At 39.1% G+C, this 16451-nt stretch overlaps 1 protein-coding gene across 1 annotated transcript in view; it reads right to left on the reverse strand.

Annotated features, from left to right (window-relative positions):
• Positions 1–1190: 1190 nt before the first annotated feature.
• Positions 1191–16451, reverse strand: part of ZNRF2 (zinc and ring finger 2) — a 55011-nt gene continuing 39750 nt past the window's right edge. The window contains 3 exon segments of the mRNA XM_082299045.1: positions 1191–3140; positions 4269–4346; positions 5066–5171. Of these exon segments, the coding sequence (XP_082155171.1) occupies positions 4289–4346; positions 5066–5171 (164 nt within the window). The 3' untranslated portion in view covers positions 1191–3140; positions 4269–4288.

A 16451-nucleotide genomic window follows, 5' to 3' on the forward strand; every position in this document is an offset into this window, starting at 1 on the left:
AGAGACATGGGTATGTTACAAGTTCAGAAAAATCACACATTTCAAGACAGTGCCAAATGTACTCTTCCCCTGCTGGCAAGCAGCATGTTTATGGCAGACCTGAGTATGGGAATTATTTCACACCCTTACATACTTAGGGAAGATATAGGCCAGATGACAGAAAATACTCTGAAACAGCACAGAACTGGCAATCTCAAGATATTTACAGGCAAAGAAGCATATCGCACCGAAATTGAAGTTATTGCTTCTTGTGGACAAGTGTGGTGTTCCTTGTTCGAGACACGGGACTTGTTTGGTGCTTATTTTTCCCTTCTGAAGCACAGTGAGTCGCCACCCCTGTGAGGACATTTTCAAAATGAAGGTGTTGTCTGTGACTAGAGCTGTGCCTACAGCATGGTCATCAACAGCTGATGGTGACAGAAAGCTTACCTAGGTGAGTTTCCACAGGCATTCTCAAACCCAAGCATCACACTCATGCTTCCAAGGGTCATTCCAGGCTTAGTCTATGTTACAGATTTCGATACAAAAAAAACTCCTGTAGTCTTTCAGAAGAGATTTATGGGTACCAAGAAGGTCAAACTGACCTTGTACCAGTTCCTCAAATAGTCCAAGGAATTGCTACTCTACTGTGCTGATGGAAACAGCGATGGACTCTTGCCTGCAAAAGCATCACCAGTGCGACGGCTGGTGACCTGCTTTTCCAACACTGTTCCTAAATGTGGGATAACAGTCCTAACTGCTGGGTCTTTAAATCAGCTACTTCCATCTGAATACAGAAAATTAAGGTTTGTGAGGAAACAGTAAGTGTACTAGAAGTATGAACTACCAAAACTGAGCTCAAGTCGTAAACAGATTTATGTTTGCAGTATGTACCTGCTTAACCCCCAAGCCAAAGGCTATCTATGACCTCAGAGCACAGGACATCGAAACACTGACCAACCCCCTTTACATGACTACAGGTGAGTTTCTGTAGGCATGAAGCCAACAGTAAACATTAAATCAATGCAAATGGAAAAGTTTTACTTTCAGAAGATATCAGGAGTTTAAAACATTGGGAAAATGGGCCTGCAGGCAACACCACTATTTGAGTATTACAGGTGCTGTAATTCCTCATCCCCTCCCTCCCTCCCCCAAGATAATACAAGGCAACACAAATATTCTCATTGAAAAAGGACTCTGTACAGGGAATGACTGTACATCTAATGTGACTACAGAATCGAATGCGTGACAAAATGATTCTGCTCCCACTGAAAAAGAGAATTCAACAGGGCCCCAGAGTTACAGGTTCAGCTGAAACCAGTTGATGCAAGCCCAAAAGAGTAGAAACTGCACTGGCAATTACAACAATTATCTGGTTTGGACTCCTTTAGATTTGCAGCGTAACAAAGGCATTTTACAGAGCAACATTCAGGAGAAAATGTTATCCAGGGAAGAGCTGCTCTTCAAGCAAGATGGGAGAGTTTAGGAACATGAACTGCATTTGTTCTCCAGATAGCAGCAGTTGCTCCTGTTCTTTGCCCTTTTTGATATTAATCACAGCAGCAACAGAGACAAATGTGTCTTTAAAAAAAAAAAAAAAAACAGAATTATTTATGTACAAGAAAAACATCTGAAGTGTTGTGCTACTTATTTTAACTATTGAAACTCACTAAGAATGCTGTTGCTAATAAATATTCATAAACTCTTCCCGTGTTGTGAAATTCAGAAACTACTATGCTTAATTCTCAATATAAAAGGTATGCCTCTAAACCCTGATATCTGTTCCAGTTTACTGTCTTTTTTTTCCCCCTATCATCTTTTTTAAAAAAACTATTTATTCTAACTGTGATACTTTGAGGGAACTAATATTTATCCACAGTTTTACTCGGTGTACCCACCCAGAGACATCCTGTGTTTTGTGGAGCTCTGGTTATACCACTATAATACAGTAAAATAATAATAAATTAAACAAATGTAGATGCATTAAAAAAAAAAAAAAAGAAAGAAAAAACCCAAACAAAACAAAAACCCACACTGTCAAATGCTGGTCTCCACATGAAGACACCAAGGGTTTAGATGCAAAGTACTACAGATCCTGCCACCAAAAAAACATTTAAACAAGGAAACATGAACTTGCGCACGTTCAAAAAATTAAACACAAATCCCACCTTGATGTTATCTCGCCCATGCCTATAAAAACCTCTCACTGTTCCTACATTTGCAGTTATTCATTTACACCTCAGGAGGCAGCCTGGAGATGAGAGTAGTACAGTAAAATAATTACCTGAAACATCTTTAAAAAAATACCCGTTAAACAAATTACCTTAACTGGCAGCACTTAAAATTGGTAATTCTTTTCTTTTCTTTTTCCTATTTTAAAAAAAGTTGCATAGCTGTAAGATTTTGCTTTGCTGCATTTCTTTCTGTCGATTTTACTCACAAGCAGTAAAAGAGACATTTTAGTTACTTAAATAGCAATACAATGTGCAGATTCCAACTATCTCTATAGCTTGATCAATATAAATTAGTTACCTGTCTTGGTTTTACTCTTTGGACTGCATTGTGACAAAGGTTTAGTTACAAAACTTTGAAATACAGTATTCCTATGCAGAGCGGTTTATGTTTTCTGTTCTTGAAAAAAGTGAAGAACATAAAACGGGGTGTGAATTCAGTAAATTAAGGTCACACTGTTAGATTTTATTTAGTTTGCCATTTACTGTTCTTCAGCCAATGAGAAGGTGAAAACGTTCCCACTCAAATCTGGGGCCGTCCTCCTGCAAGGATCTCAGATAGCACGTATCGAACGTCTCCGCTTCCTCTGGAGGCAGTAGGAAACATGTCCAATAACTCGCTTCTTCACAGAACCAGAAGTTAGGCTGAAATTAGGAACTTTGGCCTTCGATACAAAATAGTGTCAGTAATGTCTGTGGGGAGTCGATTGTTACAGGATGTGCAGCATTTTCAAAATCCCTGTGTGTCCTTTGCATGAGTGTTTGGTATACCGAGCACTACTGGCAAGTGACGGTGTCTGCAATGCTTTCTCCATGTCACTGTCCATCTTTGCCTTTTTCAGCCACAAAGAACTGTAAGTCTCAAGCCAGGCACGCTGTGTTCAGCACGGGAACCTCACATCTCCTATGTTTTCTGATCAGTGGAAGCAGCTGTTGGAAAAGCAGAAGACAAAACATCATCATTTCAGCACAGAAACCACTCAAACAGCATGAGCACAACCACTGTGCTTTCCTTCCTCTTTTTCCTAAGCCCACAGTCATCACCATCCCTGCTGTGAAAAAGGCAAATAGAATTTAACATGAGGCTGGACAGCCATGAGCATGTACAGAGACAGAGGTGCTCATGAACAGCATGCAGGCTTTCTGCCACAACCAGAGATTGGGGGCACTATAGGGAATGTGTTTGTTTATTCACTTTGGCTAACTCTGCCCTGAGGTTAAAACAATTATCCCCATAGCAGGATATCTTCCTTGAGGGTTTTGTTGCTACCCCTACGACACAGACACATGAAGCAATGCGAAACAAATGCACAAATAAATGCTAGTGATGAATACTTCAGTTTGTTTTTTTTTAATTTCCCTCTGAACAACAAACCCAAACTCTTAGCTACCGGACAGAATTTCAGATATCTCTATTTCTCTAAAAAATATGATGATTGTTGATATGCTTTGCAATGCTTAGGGGCAGTAGTTTAATGTAAGATAAAGTTTCTGAGTTAGTCAACTAAAGAATAAAACTATCCTTTAGCTTTTAACACAGACTGCAGATCTGCAATCATTAACATATAACATAAGTTGGAAAAATGTGAACTTCTGTGAGATGGGATGGATAGAAACATGTCAATATTTTTTATTTATTTATATGCTTTAAACATTCTGGAATGCATTAACATGAAAGTAGTTTTGAAAATACCTAGCTTCAACTTTTTCATATGATTCCAAAAGCTTTCTGTCAGAAATACATGCCAGTACTCATGGAACAATCCAAAATTACACAATTGTATTATTTTAATTTTGTTTCATTTCTATGGAAAAATGCTCTTAAAAAGTTAGTGCTAAAGCTTTCTTGTCACTGACTTGCCACTTTCCAGTTTTAGTACTGGAAAGACCATGCCATGTAAGGATGTAGAAACCTTTTGCCTACGTTGCAATATGTATCAATGCTTACTGATTAATATTGTAGTTCTGAGACACAGTAGCAAATTCACAAATAAAAAAAATAGTATGGTTATTTCAGATAATCAAGATATTTATTGTTGTGACATAAATAAACATTACCTAAAAATATGAATCTTGTCTTAATCTGATGGATGCTCAGGGCAAGATCTATTTACTTCAAACCATTCATCTATGCAGCTGTTGGATACAAGACAAAAAATGAAAACAATTGACATGAATATCAGTAGCATTTAGCAGCAGGATACAAATATAAATTAGTTTCTCAATTTCAACGACTAGTAGAATTTTATATTATACAAAGAAGTGTTTGCATATACACACATCACTGGAAAAATTAATAACCCTAAACCACAGTAATACTTAGGTATTAAACACTGTTGAAAACCCGAATTTCTTAAGTGTTAAAATTTTCTAAGGAAGCATTTTACAAATTACAGATTTTATACACAAGTTAATTCATTACTAACATTTTCATCTTGATTATATCATTCATTGACATTTTACTTTCTGTAAAGTACAGACACTTATGAAAACAAAACATGAAACAGGTTTAAAAAGCATTCCCCCCTCTCCCTGCCCAACTCTATTAGCATTTGAGAAAACTTAAGCCCACATGACCTAAGCTCCTCAGCCATAATGCACACTCCTTCCCCATCCAGGTGAATTTGCAAGAATGAGAAGATCGTAGCAGGGAAAATTAACTTCAAATACATTTGGGGGAGATGCAGAAAGATGTCATCTAAAAAATATCTTTAAAGCTGCTGCTTCTGTTTCTTCGTTGTTTGTTTTTAAATGCAAAAAGCAACTAAGTTTAAGCAGTTCTTTAATCACCCCTTAAGAAGAGTTACCCCGTAAATGCAACCTGAAATTGTATATCCATCCTACGGAATACTTGCCCTTTGTGATATATGCAGAGGCAAGGCAGCCGTGCTATAGTATCTCCTTGCTGCAGCTCTTCCAGGCATATTGCACACTCCCCAGCATCTTTACTCAGCACATCCTCTGAGGAAAGAGCACAAAGTGAAATGGTTAAAATCAGACTACTACAAGCAAAAGGTTCTTTATTCGGAACATCAAGGGCAGCTACGGAAGAAGGTATTTTTTGTTCTGCAGAACGGTGAGGATCAGTGACACATCAGCTGACTTAAGATTCATGATGAACCCATGCTCAGTCTTCAACATGGAAATTAAGTTCAAGCCTGAATGTAACATTTCTCTGGACAAGGCACTGTAAGTAACAAGGTAAAGTTCTTCCTAACTTCTAAACACTAGGCCGGCATTTGCTTTTTCTACTCTCCTACTCATTTCTCTTCTATACATCTGGCTTCATTTGACCAGCACTGCTGGTACTCATATTTCACACCTTCAACTTCTTCTCACCATGCTAGCATGTTCTACATCCCATCCATGTTTTTCTTAGTGTAAAGTATGCAACTGTTTACTGTAGGAATGTGAGATTTCCATGAAGGAAAGATCATTGCTGTATGGCTCCAATGACTCCTGGAGACACTGGATTTTTTGCAGTATTACCAAGTCCCAGAACAAAGGAGGAAAAAGTAAGTTACTAGGAATGCAAAAGAATTGGCCTTCACTAAGAAGTTTCTGGGAAAACATATTATTTTTAATAAAAACCTTCTCTCTTGGACACTTCTCTTAGCCAGAATGTGGGATGCAGAATTCAGTCTTAGCATGAAGCAAAACAGAAGATCACATAAGTCCCTGTTTGCCAGATGCAGATTAGAAGTTCCAGTTAGACACAACCTCACAGAGTCCACAGGACACTCCCAACAAGAGACCATGTAGCAATCAAACTGGCAGATCAGAAGGGTGCACACTTGGCAAAGTGAAGCCCACGTGCTCAAGTTTCCATGGTTTCATGGGAAAAGCTTTCCTTTCTTTGCCAAAAGGCACCTTAAGTGATTGCTTATGGAGAGTACCTTTTGCAGCTCTACGCAAAACCAGCAGCTCTATGCTGTTCTCTCCAGTGGCTCCAATACTCAACCCACTGGCATTCCAAACACAGGGAACGACAGACAACTACAAAGCTACCATGGCAGCAAGAAAGTAAAAGGAAATCAGGTCTACATTGTTTCCATTGAATGACAGCCAGCTCTCTTGCAGGTGCCTGAGTTTCTAAAGCAGTGCTTATTTCAGTCTCCCCTATATCCATTGGTTATACTAAAAATACTATGTAATGCCACATGTGGGGCAGCTTCATGAAGATGTGAAAAATATCTAACATGAAGTGTACTCCTATAAAGAAAAATACTCAAAACAAAATAATAAACTATATCCACCACAACAAAGAAAATTTTAAAAATGTATTTTACACACGGTAAGATTATTGGGGGGGGGGGGGGGGAGGGCATATTAAAAAACTCCTGTTGTTCTATCAGAAGCTGTAAGCTTCTCAGAACATTAGACATACTAAAGAGACAAGGTAATTTAAAACAATACAAAAGATTTTAAGAATTCTTACCTGTCAACTTGCCCAGAAGAGACTGCTAAGGATAAATACTTCCTTGAGGTTGGATTTGTTGTTTGGGGTTTTTTTAAATAAAAAGTGATTCTAATATCTGACACCAGGAGGCAAATGCTCTCCAGACATTGTCCCACTACAGAGATATCAATCTTTGCCTGACACTCTCAGACTTTACCCTCCTAGACCACCTCTCTGCACAACTTTACAAGAACTCCTGTGAGCAGTTCTCTTCTCACAGGCTGTAGGAAGTAGCACCATTAATAATTCAAGCATGTATCATACATACATATGGAGCATACTTAATAAAAGTAATTTTTTCCATGGAGTCCCTTTATCAGATCAGTAACTGCTACCCAAACCAAAATGGAACTAAGATATCTCTAGCGAATTAAATCCCAGTCTCACTCCCTCAAGCACTCTCAAGAGGGAAGCATTTAGTCAAGCTTTGATAAGAGAAATTAAAAAGCTGTCCGATAAAAATACAGTTTATAAAAGAAAGCATTCCTGTGAACGGCTTTCCCATCATTCTCTATTGTACATGTCTGGCTTATCCTGCACGCCCCAGACTGCACAATGCTTGGGTCTGAACTCCCACTGAGCAATTTAACAAGGTTCTGCACCTTTTGGCTAATGTTAGGGCATGATGCCAATTTAAACATTTGTATCTCCCACCAGCCCTGGCATGTCTGACACTCCTTTTATTTCCCCTCCGGTATTCCTGTACTCTTCCTCTTGCCAATACTGGCCCTACTACACAAGTCCCCAGCAAACAGCTTGCTGCCTCCCTGGCTTCACCCCAGGTTTTCCAACTGGGATCAGCCACCAGGCACACAATGGGCTTTGCCTAGTCATGTCAGAGGGAGCTGGTACGAATGACGGCTGGCACAGACTGGACCTCAGAAACATGGTGCAGTTCTGCCACCCCTGCAGAAGAGGTTATGTTAACAGGTCTCAATGCTCCTCTTCCTCTGGAATACTGAGGAATCAGCATTCCCTATTTATGTTAACCTCATGAATCCTACCTAAGGCTCTTAGATGTAAATACTGAAGGAATGAGTACAAAAAAAACCAACTGCTGTAAATGCCCATGTGTAATTTGCACGTTAACATACTCCAAGCCCGTATAATTAAGCTCATAATCAATTACACATGTAGAGCGATGACAGAAAAACCAAATCCTTCACAGACTTATGACACCTTGGATCCAGCTACCTTTTGACCATTTTAGGTGATTCAGACCATCAGACTCAGACAAAGAAAAAGGGGTCAATAATCCTGTTAGACCGGGATCCGGTCAGAATTTGTTCTGTACTTGTTTTATACAGCACTCAGCTACACCAACACTGGCTTGTATCAGATGGAAGTCAGTTTAAGGGCCATTTAACAATGACTTTTAAACATATCTGTTACAGAAAAATCTGTGTATCATTTTGCACAGAACCACTGCAGTCTGAAGAGGTTTTTTGTTTCCATCTTTTCCTGCAGCAGTGATTCAGCAGATATATTTTTTATAATTTTTCCCTTAAAAAATGCAAACAAGCAACAAAACACACAAACCAAAAGAAAGAGTAAAGCAGCTTAAAACTTCATCAATGTTGTGATTAAGACATTTATGTCAGTCTATTACCTAAATGAAAGTGGGAAGAGGAAATAGACCACATTTTTCCATTTCACCCACATGTGGGTACATACACAAATACCACGCCCCCACATCCACGTGCACTGCGCCAAACAGGACGTAAACACTCCTCCACCTTCCCAGCTACTTGAACAAGTACTCACTAGCCAAAGACTGGTGTCAAAAATGAAATCTTGCAAAAGAGCATTGTATATCCCTCTTGAGTCTGCTCAAGTACTTTTTCCTCTTCTCCTCTATCCCTGGTTACTACTGTTTTAGCTTCTGGTTGTCAGTAATTTTTCCTCCTAAACTTCTGCTTTTATCTTTACTGGAGAATAAATTCTACTCCATTTCTGCATTTATAGCAAAATAGGTAGTAGAAGATTAAAAAACAGGCACCCTGGCAATTTTGCACATACTTTACCATTTAAAAGCTTTTCCTAGAACTTTCAAAAATACATCCAATAATTATGAAAGCCACTAACTCAGCCATGATTAGGATTATAGGCAATATCCGTGATTAAAGTGCCTTTAAACTGAGGACTGCAAAAGCACATGCACTGCATACCTTCTGGATAAGGTAATTAAAATCTGTGCTGCTACTTTTTGTTTTTCCTTTTAAAACACAGGCAGATATAGCCCTAGGCTCAAGAAACCAGAAATCACGAATCATGGAGATGTCAATGTATTTTGGGAGATACCACTTTATAGCTGCAGTATTTTACTTTTCTCTGGGCGTTCACTGGAAACACAGCACCAAGTTAGAAACACCTTGACCCAGTTCAGTATGACAACTTTCCAAAATGTCTGTATTTTTTCTAAAATTTAAGACCTTAAATGTCTGTCGAAGCTGCCACCACAACTAGCTTACTAGTGAATGACACCACAAAGGTCAACCCTTTTGGGAACACAATTGAAACTTAATTGAAACATACCTTTTGAACAGTATCATATCAGCACTAAAATTGGTAAAAAGACAGCCATTAAAAATATTAATTTAATTTTATTAAATAGTACATAATTATCATGTATCTGCTACACATCCATTTAATTTTGAAGCTGATGGCTAAAAACTGCCTTTGTAAAGTACTAGAGACTGTCTTTGCTTGTTTTCACATGGAGTATGTGGAGTTCTAGACATCTAAAAGCCAATACATTTGTTCACATGTATAGCATTAATTCATCCATATTGCAGAATTTATTCTATATTTTTACTGCTATCACCTTAGCTAACACCACAAGGAGTCAAGAAGGAGCTACATGTTTCCACAGGTATCTTACTATTCAGCAGCCAGCAAGCATGTGTGTATGTGATCACACACTTATTAAATGCTACTGACTTGATTTACTAAATCTTCGTGGCTTCTGTCACATCCGTTTTTCTCCCCCTCCATTTCTTTCTGGTTGTTTCTTACTATGCTTTCTTCCTCTTCACACTTATTTTCCCTAAAATGTGTTCTCTCTAGACCTGTATTTTCTACCCCTCCTCCCGCCCTCCATCATCTCATTTAATTTTCTGTTGCAAAACAGGCACTAGAGAAAGGATGGAGAGAAATATTATTAACTACCTGATACAAATAATATGGACAGCCTTCTTATATGGGGTTAATATCCTTGGGAGAAGTAGACACTAGAATGGAAGGAAAACCATCATGCAGGATGTGCTTCTCTTATGCAGCTCAGCGATTATCTTTGCAAACTGGTATTGACTGCAAGCAAAACCTGTCTTTCCCAGTCCACCCTAAGCACTAGGAGAGCCAGCAGCTTCTTCGACCTTCCAGCTGTTTTTCAGTACTCTGGCTGCCACAAGAGGAATACCCTTGATTCTCTACAGATCATTCCTGGATGACCAGGTCAGCCATTTGCTGCTGCTCAAAAGTTGAGGCAGAAAGGCACTCTGAAGGAGAGCTGATTCTTTAGTGCTCAGAGCCCTCAACAGCAGGAGGAACATCATTCAGTTGTCACTGCAGATGCTTATTGTGCCACTCAGCTTGCACAGCTACAGGGTCAGTCAGCAGATTAAGCATGGCACAGCTGAAGCCATTAGCTTAGCTCCCCTATGAAGATTGCACCTTCACAGCCAGAAGTGAAACTTCCACTGCCCTCAGCAGGGAACCTTCTGAAGAAGCAGTGTGTTCCTGATTAGAAACATTTCATGTTGCTCTAATATAAGCCACCTCCTCTGGATCAGATGTAAAAGGGAAGATATTTAACATCCAATGTTCTAACTTGTACCACAGCTAAGCAGTTTTCAGGACTCACAACACCATAACGTTGAGCAGGTGGGAATTCAGTATTTAGCTCCCCTGAATAACTTCAATCCAAATTCCCTTTTATGCTGCTGAAAAAAAACAATATCCCTGTGGTAATCAAACAAGCACAGGTTGCAACTTTTTGTGCATACAATAACCCCAAACACCACTGCACGACTCATGTGGTAACGCCTAGAACTTAAGCAATCCAAAAATACCTTCCCAGCCACAATACACAAAAGCTAAACCTCTCTAAAGCAAGCTAACAAGCTACAACAAATGTGGCACTTCATCAAATACTGACAAAGTGCTTGATGAATTGCCGGGTTGGGGGATGTTGTGATGTTTGACATCTCACTCTTCACCCCTTCCAACACGGCAGCCCATTACAATTTCCTACTCAAAGTCCAAGCATCATCCTTGTTTTCCCCTTCCCTCTCATGCTGCTCAGTGTTGGTCCAGGTCTGAGATAGCTATATACAGATACCCATCATGAAAGACTTCCTGCACAAACATTCTACAGTCTTTGGTGCTCCCTCTTCTCAAAACACAAAAGTGAAGGGGAGGGAGCACACAAAACAAAGGGAAAGAAATATTTGCAGAATAAGGCCTAAGTGGCAACACTTGTATAGCAACACTAGGCTAAGATAGAAGAAATTTCATTGTTTCTTAGCTAACCCACATTTGAAGAACTGGATTTAAATTTTTGTAGGACGTTCTGAGCTTAGTAAATTCTGAGAAATAGCTAGATGCTTCCTGTTCAGACAGATAACAATCGGGCCTATAGTAGTGAAAAAATACTTCTGGTTAGATAAAGAAAAAAACTGAAATAGTAGTGATAGAAATACATTTTGGGGAGCAGGTGTAAAAAAAGCCTGTGTTGTGTAGTCATAGTCTACCTAAACAGAATTGTGTCCAGGTAGCTAATTAATATAGAAGGCAGAAGCATTTGCACATTGAGAAAAACAGTTCTTCTGTGGAGAGACTTAGCTTCAGCAACTACAAGGAAAACCTAGCTGGAGCTGTATGACACAGGGTGCCAATACAAGTTATGGCTCTGAAAAAAGAAATTAAATCCCAAGTATAAATAACACAGCTTTAATACAATGTCCAATTAAGGTATCTTGCTTGCAGACAAAGTCAAGTTTGCACCTCAGGGCTCCCACTGAAAAGCGAGGCTTTGTAAAAAAGGCCAAATAGTCAGAGAAATAAAGCTCCTCACTTCGAAGCATCAACATTCCTGTGCTATCGTGATCAGTGTACCAGCTTTCTCAGTCCATATTTATACTTCTGGCAGAAAGTGTTGGGGTGAAATAGGTATTTATACTAGATAAATTCTATCAGCCCAACTGGACATGAAATGTCTTGTCCTCCTATCTTGAAATTTATTGCCAGTGACTGTGCCTTTCCACAGTAATTCAAGATTTGCTCTCAATACAATTGTCTGATTGACTCTAAAACTTCTGCTTAAGTCTTTCCAATGTCTGTTTAATCAGTCTGCTTGCAGTTTAAGATGCCTTTGGACATTAAATCATCTCGAGGTAGCTAAATAACTTTCTTCTGTTGCACTGACTTCTAAAGGCAAGTTCTATTCACCCCATTTGTACCATGTCTTTAAATTGTCAAATTTTAGCCTAAGTATGGGCCAAAGAGCTGCACCTGTTCATAAATGAACCGCAAATAAACAGCCTTGTCCTCCAGAACATGATGTAGACTTTTTGCCAGACTCACCCAACTTGTACTAAATCCCCGCTTCAAGTGAACTGACATATATTTGTTTTTTGAATGACCCAAGAGGTACCTTGAAGAGTCTTCCTTGGCATGCTGTGTTTTGTCCCAAGGCTTACCCTGCTCCTGTCAGAAACGCTGCTTCTGGGAGATAATACTTCTAACTATTGTCTTCTCAGGAAGTAATTGGGTGAAAAAGTCTTGAATGCAGCCGTAGAAAACCTGTGCCCCACTGTGAAATCCCACCATGAACCGTGTAGCCCAGCACATGCTGCCTGAAACAAAGCTGCTCATTGCAACACATGGAATAAGGAAGCTGCCTGCAGGCTGTTTTCTTGGTTTTTCATCAGTATTACATGACCTCTCAGGGTATCGGGTGTTAATCTTGAATGTCAGGAGTTAAAAGCAGCATGTAAAGGGGGCAAACCCACGAGAAACAAAATAGCAGCAAAACAAGATACCTTAGGAAACAGCATAAAGAAAGAATCACTTGGGGAATACATCCTCCTTGGCTCCCATAAGGTAAGAATGATTTACACTTCTCAAGGCTGAGTTTACCATCAAAAAGGTTCTTACACCACAAGTATGCTACAAAAGGAGGAGTGGTTGATTAAATGGCCAGAGGCAACCAGCACGTATTGCTGACAGAGTCTGCTGCATTTAGAGAGGATTGTTTCTTACAGGGAGCTGGAGATAGAGCTGGGATGAAGGAAACTTATAGAAACAGGCAAGAAAGAACAAAAGTGTGGGATCCACGCATGCAGATCTTCTATTGTTTTTCTTTGTTCAGGAGTAAAACAAAGCAAAATATTTAAGTGCTACTTATATGCACCCACCAATCCATATCAGCACTAAGAAACTGTTATGGTAGATGAAAAATCAATTTAGGCCTGTTAAAAACTTGGGTCTGCAATCCAGAAATCCAGTTCAAAGGTGGGTGAACCACAGTTTCTGCTTAAGCAACGGGCAGGGTCACCAAGAAGGGTACACTCAAGAAAAAGGAGAGAGACCCGAATTCCAGCTTGTCTTGCATACCAGATAACTTCTTTACCAAAGGTAAAGAAACAAAACCCAAAGCCAAACAAACAGCAACCAAAACCCACCAAAAAAACAACCACCCAACTAACTAATCAAAACAACAAAAAAATCCCAACCCCACCACAACCAGCCAGGCATATAACGCCAAGAACATTTATCTATAGAAGCTTCTTCTGGTAGTAAATCACCTGGATATCTGAGTTAATGATTTCATGAAGAAAAACTACCACTGTGGTCAGGAGAAGGGTAAAGATTTCCTTCCAAATACAGTACAGAGACAGGTCTCTTCAATAGCTTTACCATCAGAAGGAAGACTTTACTCAGATGCTGTAAGTCTGTTAAAATGAGCAACTTTTCCAAATCAAGACTGGATGCTATCACCAACAATGTTCTTAAAAACTTGGCAGGTAAGGCAGAGCACAGATGTGGCAGAGGAAACAACAGAAGATGACTGTCTGATGAAGCTGAAGGAAAGATCTAAGTTGGATAAGATCTCAAAGGTGCAGGATGTTGATATGGCTGTTCAAAAAGATCCCCACAGAGTTTAGGAAATCCCTTTTGCTTTGTCAGCTTTTTAAAGTGACTGAATTTATTTTATCCCCAACCCAAAAGGAGACCAAAAACATTGCAGAGAAGAGTTTTCCAAATGGCAAATCTTCAACCGTTCACCATCATAAACTATGGCCAGAAGCCAGAGTTGCTTTGCAAAGATTTTCAAATAAGAAGTTTCGTTTTTCATGGTCTGCAATAAACTAGGAGTGTGATGGGGACACACTGGCCTAATGAAATCTGTGCAAACTCTCACCTGACAGAAGGCAGATAAAACAAGTGCATTAGAAAACTTCACAGAAAGGAAGGGTAGGGCAGGAAGTGTCCCCAAACAGAGTCAGAGAGACAGAATGAAGAGAAGCAGCACAGATCAAGTTATCTATCCTATTAGTCTGGGCAATATGGGTTACTTTAATGGTGACTCGTTTTGAAGTTGGATGAAGGATTTGATTCCATGTTTTGTTCACTTTGTCCTATTCCAGGCTTCCTACAGGTGCCCTGAGCACAATGAGTTTTGCCAAGTCTTTTTTCCAGTCTTTTAACATTGGCCAAGTAACTGACTCATTGCAAGCTTGCAGAGGAGTTTGGTTTGATCTGATGCAAAATGAGTGCATAGGGAGATGGCATGAAAGATGAAACTATGAGCCTAAGGTAAAACAGGAGGAGGGGAAAAAAAGCAGGTGTGTGTGACTAAGACACTATTCTTAGGGAAGATACGATGCATTACCAAGCAACACACAATGAAAACACTGATGCCAAAACTCAGTGTGCATAAAGGCTGGCTTACTAACCCCTGTGCCAGGTGCTAGGCCTAGAGGTACTTTTCCCAGCAGGCTCCAGATCAGCCTTCTCCAGATTAACACAATGTCTGGTGTTAACGTGCATACATGGGACAAGGATATAAATCACTGCATAATTTTTACTTGTCTGTCTTTTCTGTTCACAGCAGACAGACTGCTTTTTACAAGCTATTCCTCTTTTAAATGCAATTATCCTTGTGATATAGATGGAATGCAAAACATGTCTGAATGCAAAAGGTTCTGATAGCATCAGATATTGAGTCAGAGTTTTCAAAGTTATCTCCATTTTTCTACTCTACACTAACCCATTATCCAGTATTATAATTTATTGCAGCAAGCATAGAGATACAGTATTTCTGGTGCTAACAGGTACTTACAGGTTATTACTATCCCAGTGAGATACTGAGTATGTAGGTATTGAATTGCAAGAGGAGGAAAAAAAACGCAAACAAAAAACCAAACCACCAATAAACCCTCCTTTACATTTTAAAGCAATTAAGTGAAATAAAAAAGCACAATTTCAACAGTATTCAGCAATCATGATCATTCGTGAACAGTAACACAAAAAGATTAACATGGATGATATGTTTAAAAAACAAAAAGTCCCCAAAGACAGTTCTCCAGTATTTGTTCCAAGTTACATGCCCATAATCTGGCAGTATATTTCTACAGCCATATTAAAGTTTTATTTTTCTCCTCGTTTTTTTCAATTTAGAGGCTACCAAAACTATTGAACACCATTATGACACCATTTCAGCTAATAAAGCCATAGATTAAAATAGACTTCCTTGGAACTAGGGAGAAAAAAAAACCCCCTAACTGTTAACCAAACTATTCCTTCCTCCATCTCTTCATTCCAAACCAATAAACATTATTTATGGGCTAAAAATTAACAGTGAATACTACATTCTTGCTTAGCTACACAGGGGCTATCAAATGTTTAACATTACACATGAATAGTATCTAATGAAACTTCACACAAGGAAGGAGGGCATGAGGAACATAGTCAAAATGATGAAAATCGGATACAGCTTCAAATTACAGATAGCTGTAAGTGCTGGGTTAAAATGGAAGTTGAGGTTTTTATGAGGAAATTTTAACAAGGGTTCGTTAATATAGTTCAGCACTAAACACCAGTGAAGTTTCTCATGTTTCAGCTGTGTGTTAGAACTTGGGGTAATTTCTAAAGCTGAGCAAATCTGTAGCAACGTGAGACAAAGTTACACAAACTTCGGGGAGCAAGGAGGTTCTCCCAGGGAGGATACAATAGGCAAGTCCAGTATTTTGTACCTGTGTCAGTAGGTGTTTTACAGCTTGTTCTAGAATCACTGGATTTTTTTAAAAATACTAGAAACTGGTAATCTTTTCCCCTGTGTAAGCAGTGATAATAATCTCCAGTTTAGAAGTGAGAGTACTCTATCACACCAGCAGTGTTCTCACCCAGCTTGTTTCTGAAGAGTTTGGCTTGTTTTATCACTGAAGTCCCCTACAAAAGCTGGACTGACTTCTTTTCTACATTGAATGGCTGAGTCTGCACCTCACAAGCACAAGACTATGTAAGTAATCACAGGGTAGCAGGTTTTAAAGCAAGATTTTAATCTTGAGAAAAAAATAAATTACAAACGACAATCCTTTCAAATTGAGCTGCCCTTGGGGCAGTTTCTGAGCCAGAAGGAGTGCCTCTTATTCCTTTATACTTCTTTAGGGGAAAAAAAAAAAAAAAAAAAAAAAAAAAAAAAAAAAAAAAAAAAGAAGGAAAGTCCTGACCTGCAAATAATCTCTATTCGTTCCTGCAAAACAGTGAGGAATTTAGAG

Source organism: Coloeus monedula (assembly GCF_965178545.1).
Source record: "Coloeus monedula genome assembly, chromosome: 1".
Taxonomy (NCBI): domain Eukaryota; kingdom Metazoa; phylum Chordata; class Aves; order Passeriformes; family Corvidae; genus Coloeus; species Coloeus monedula.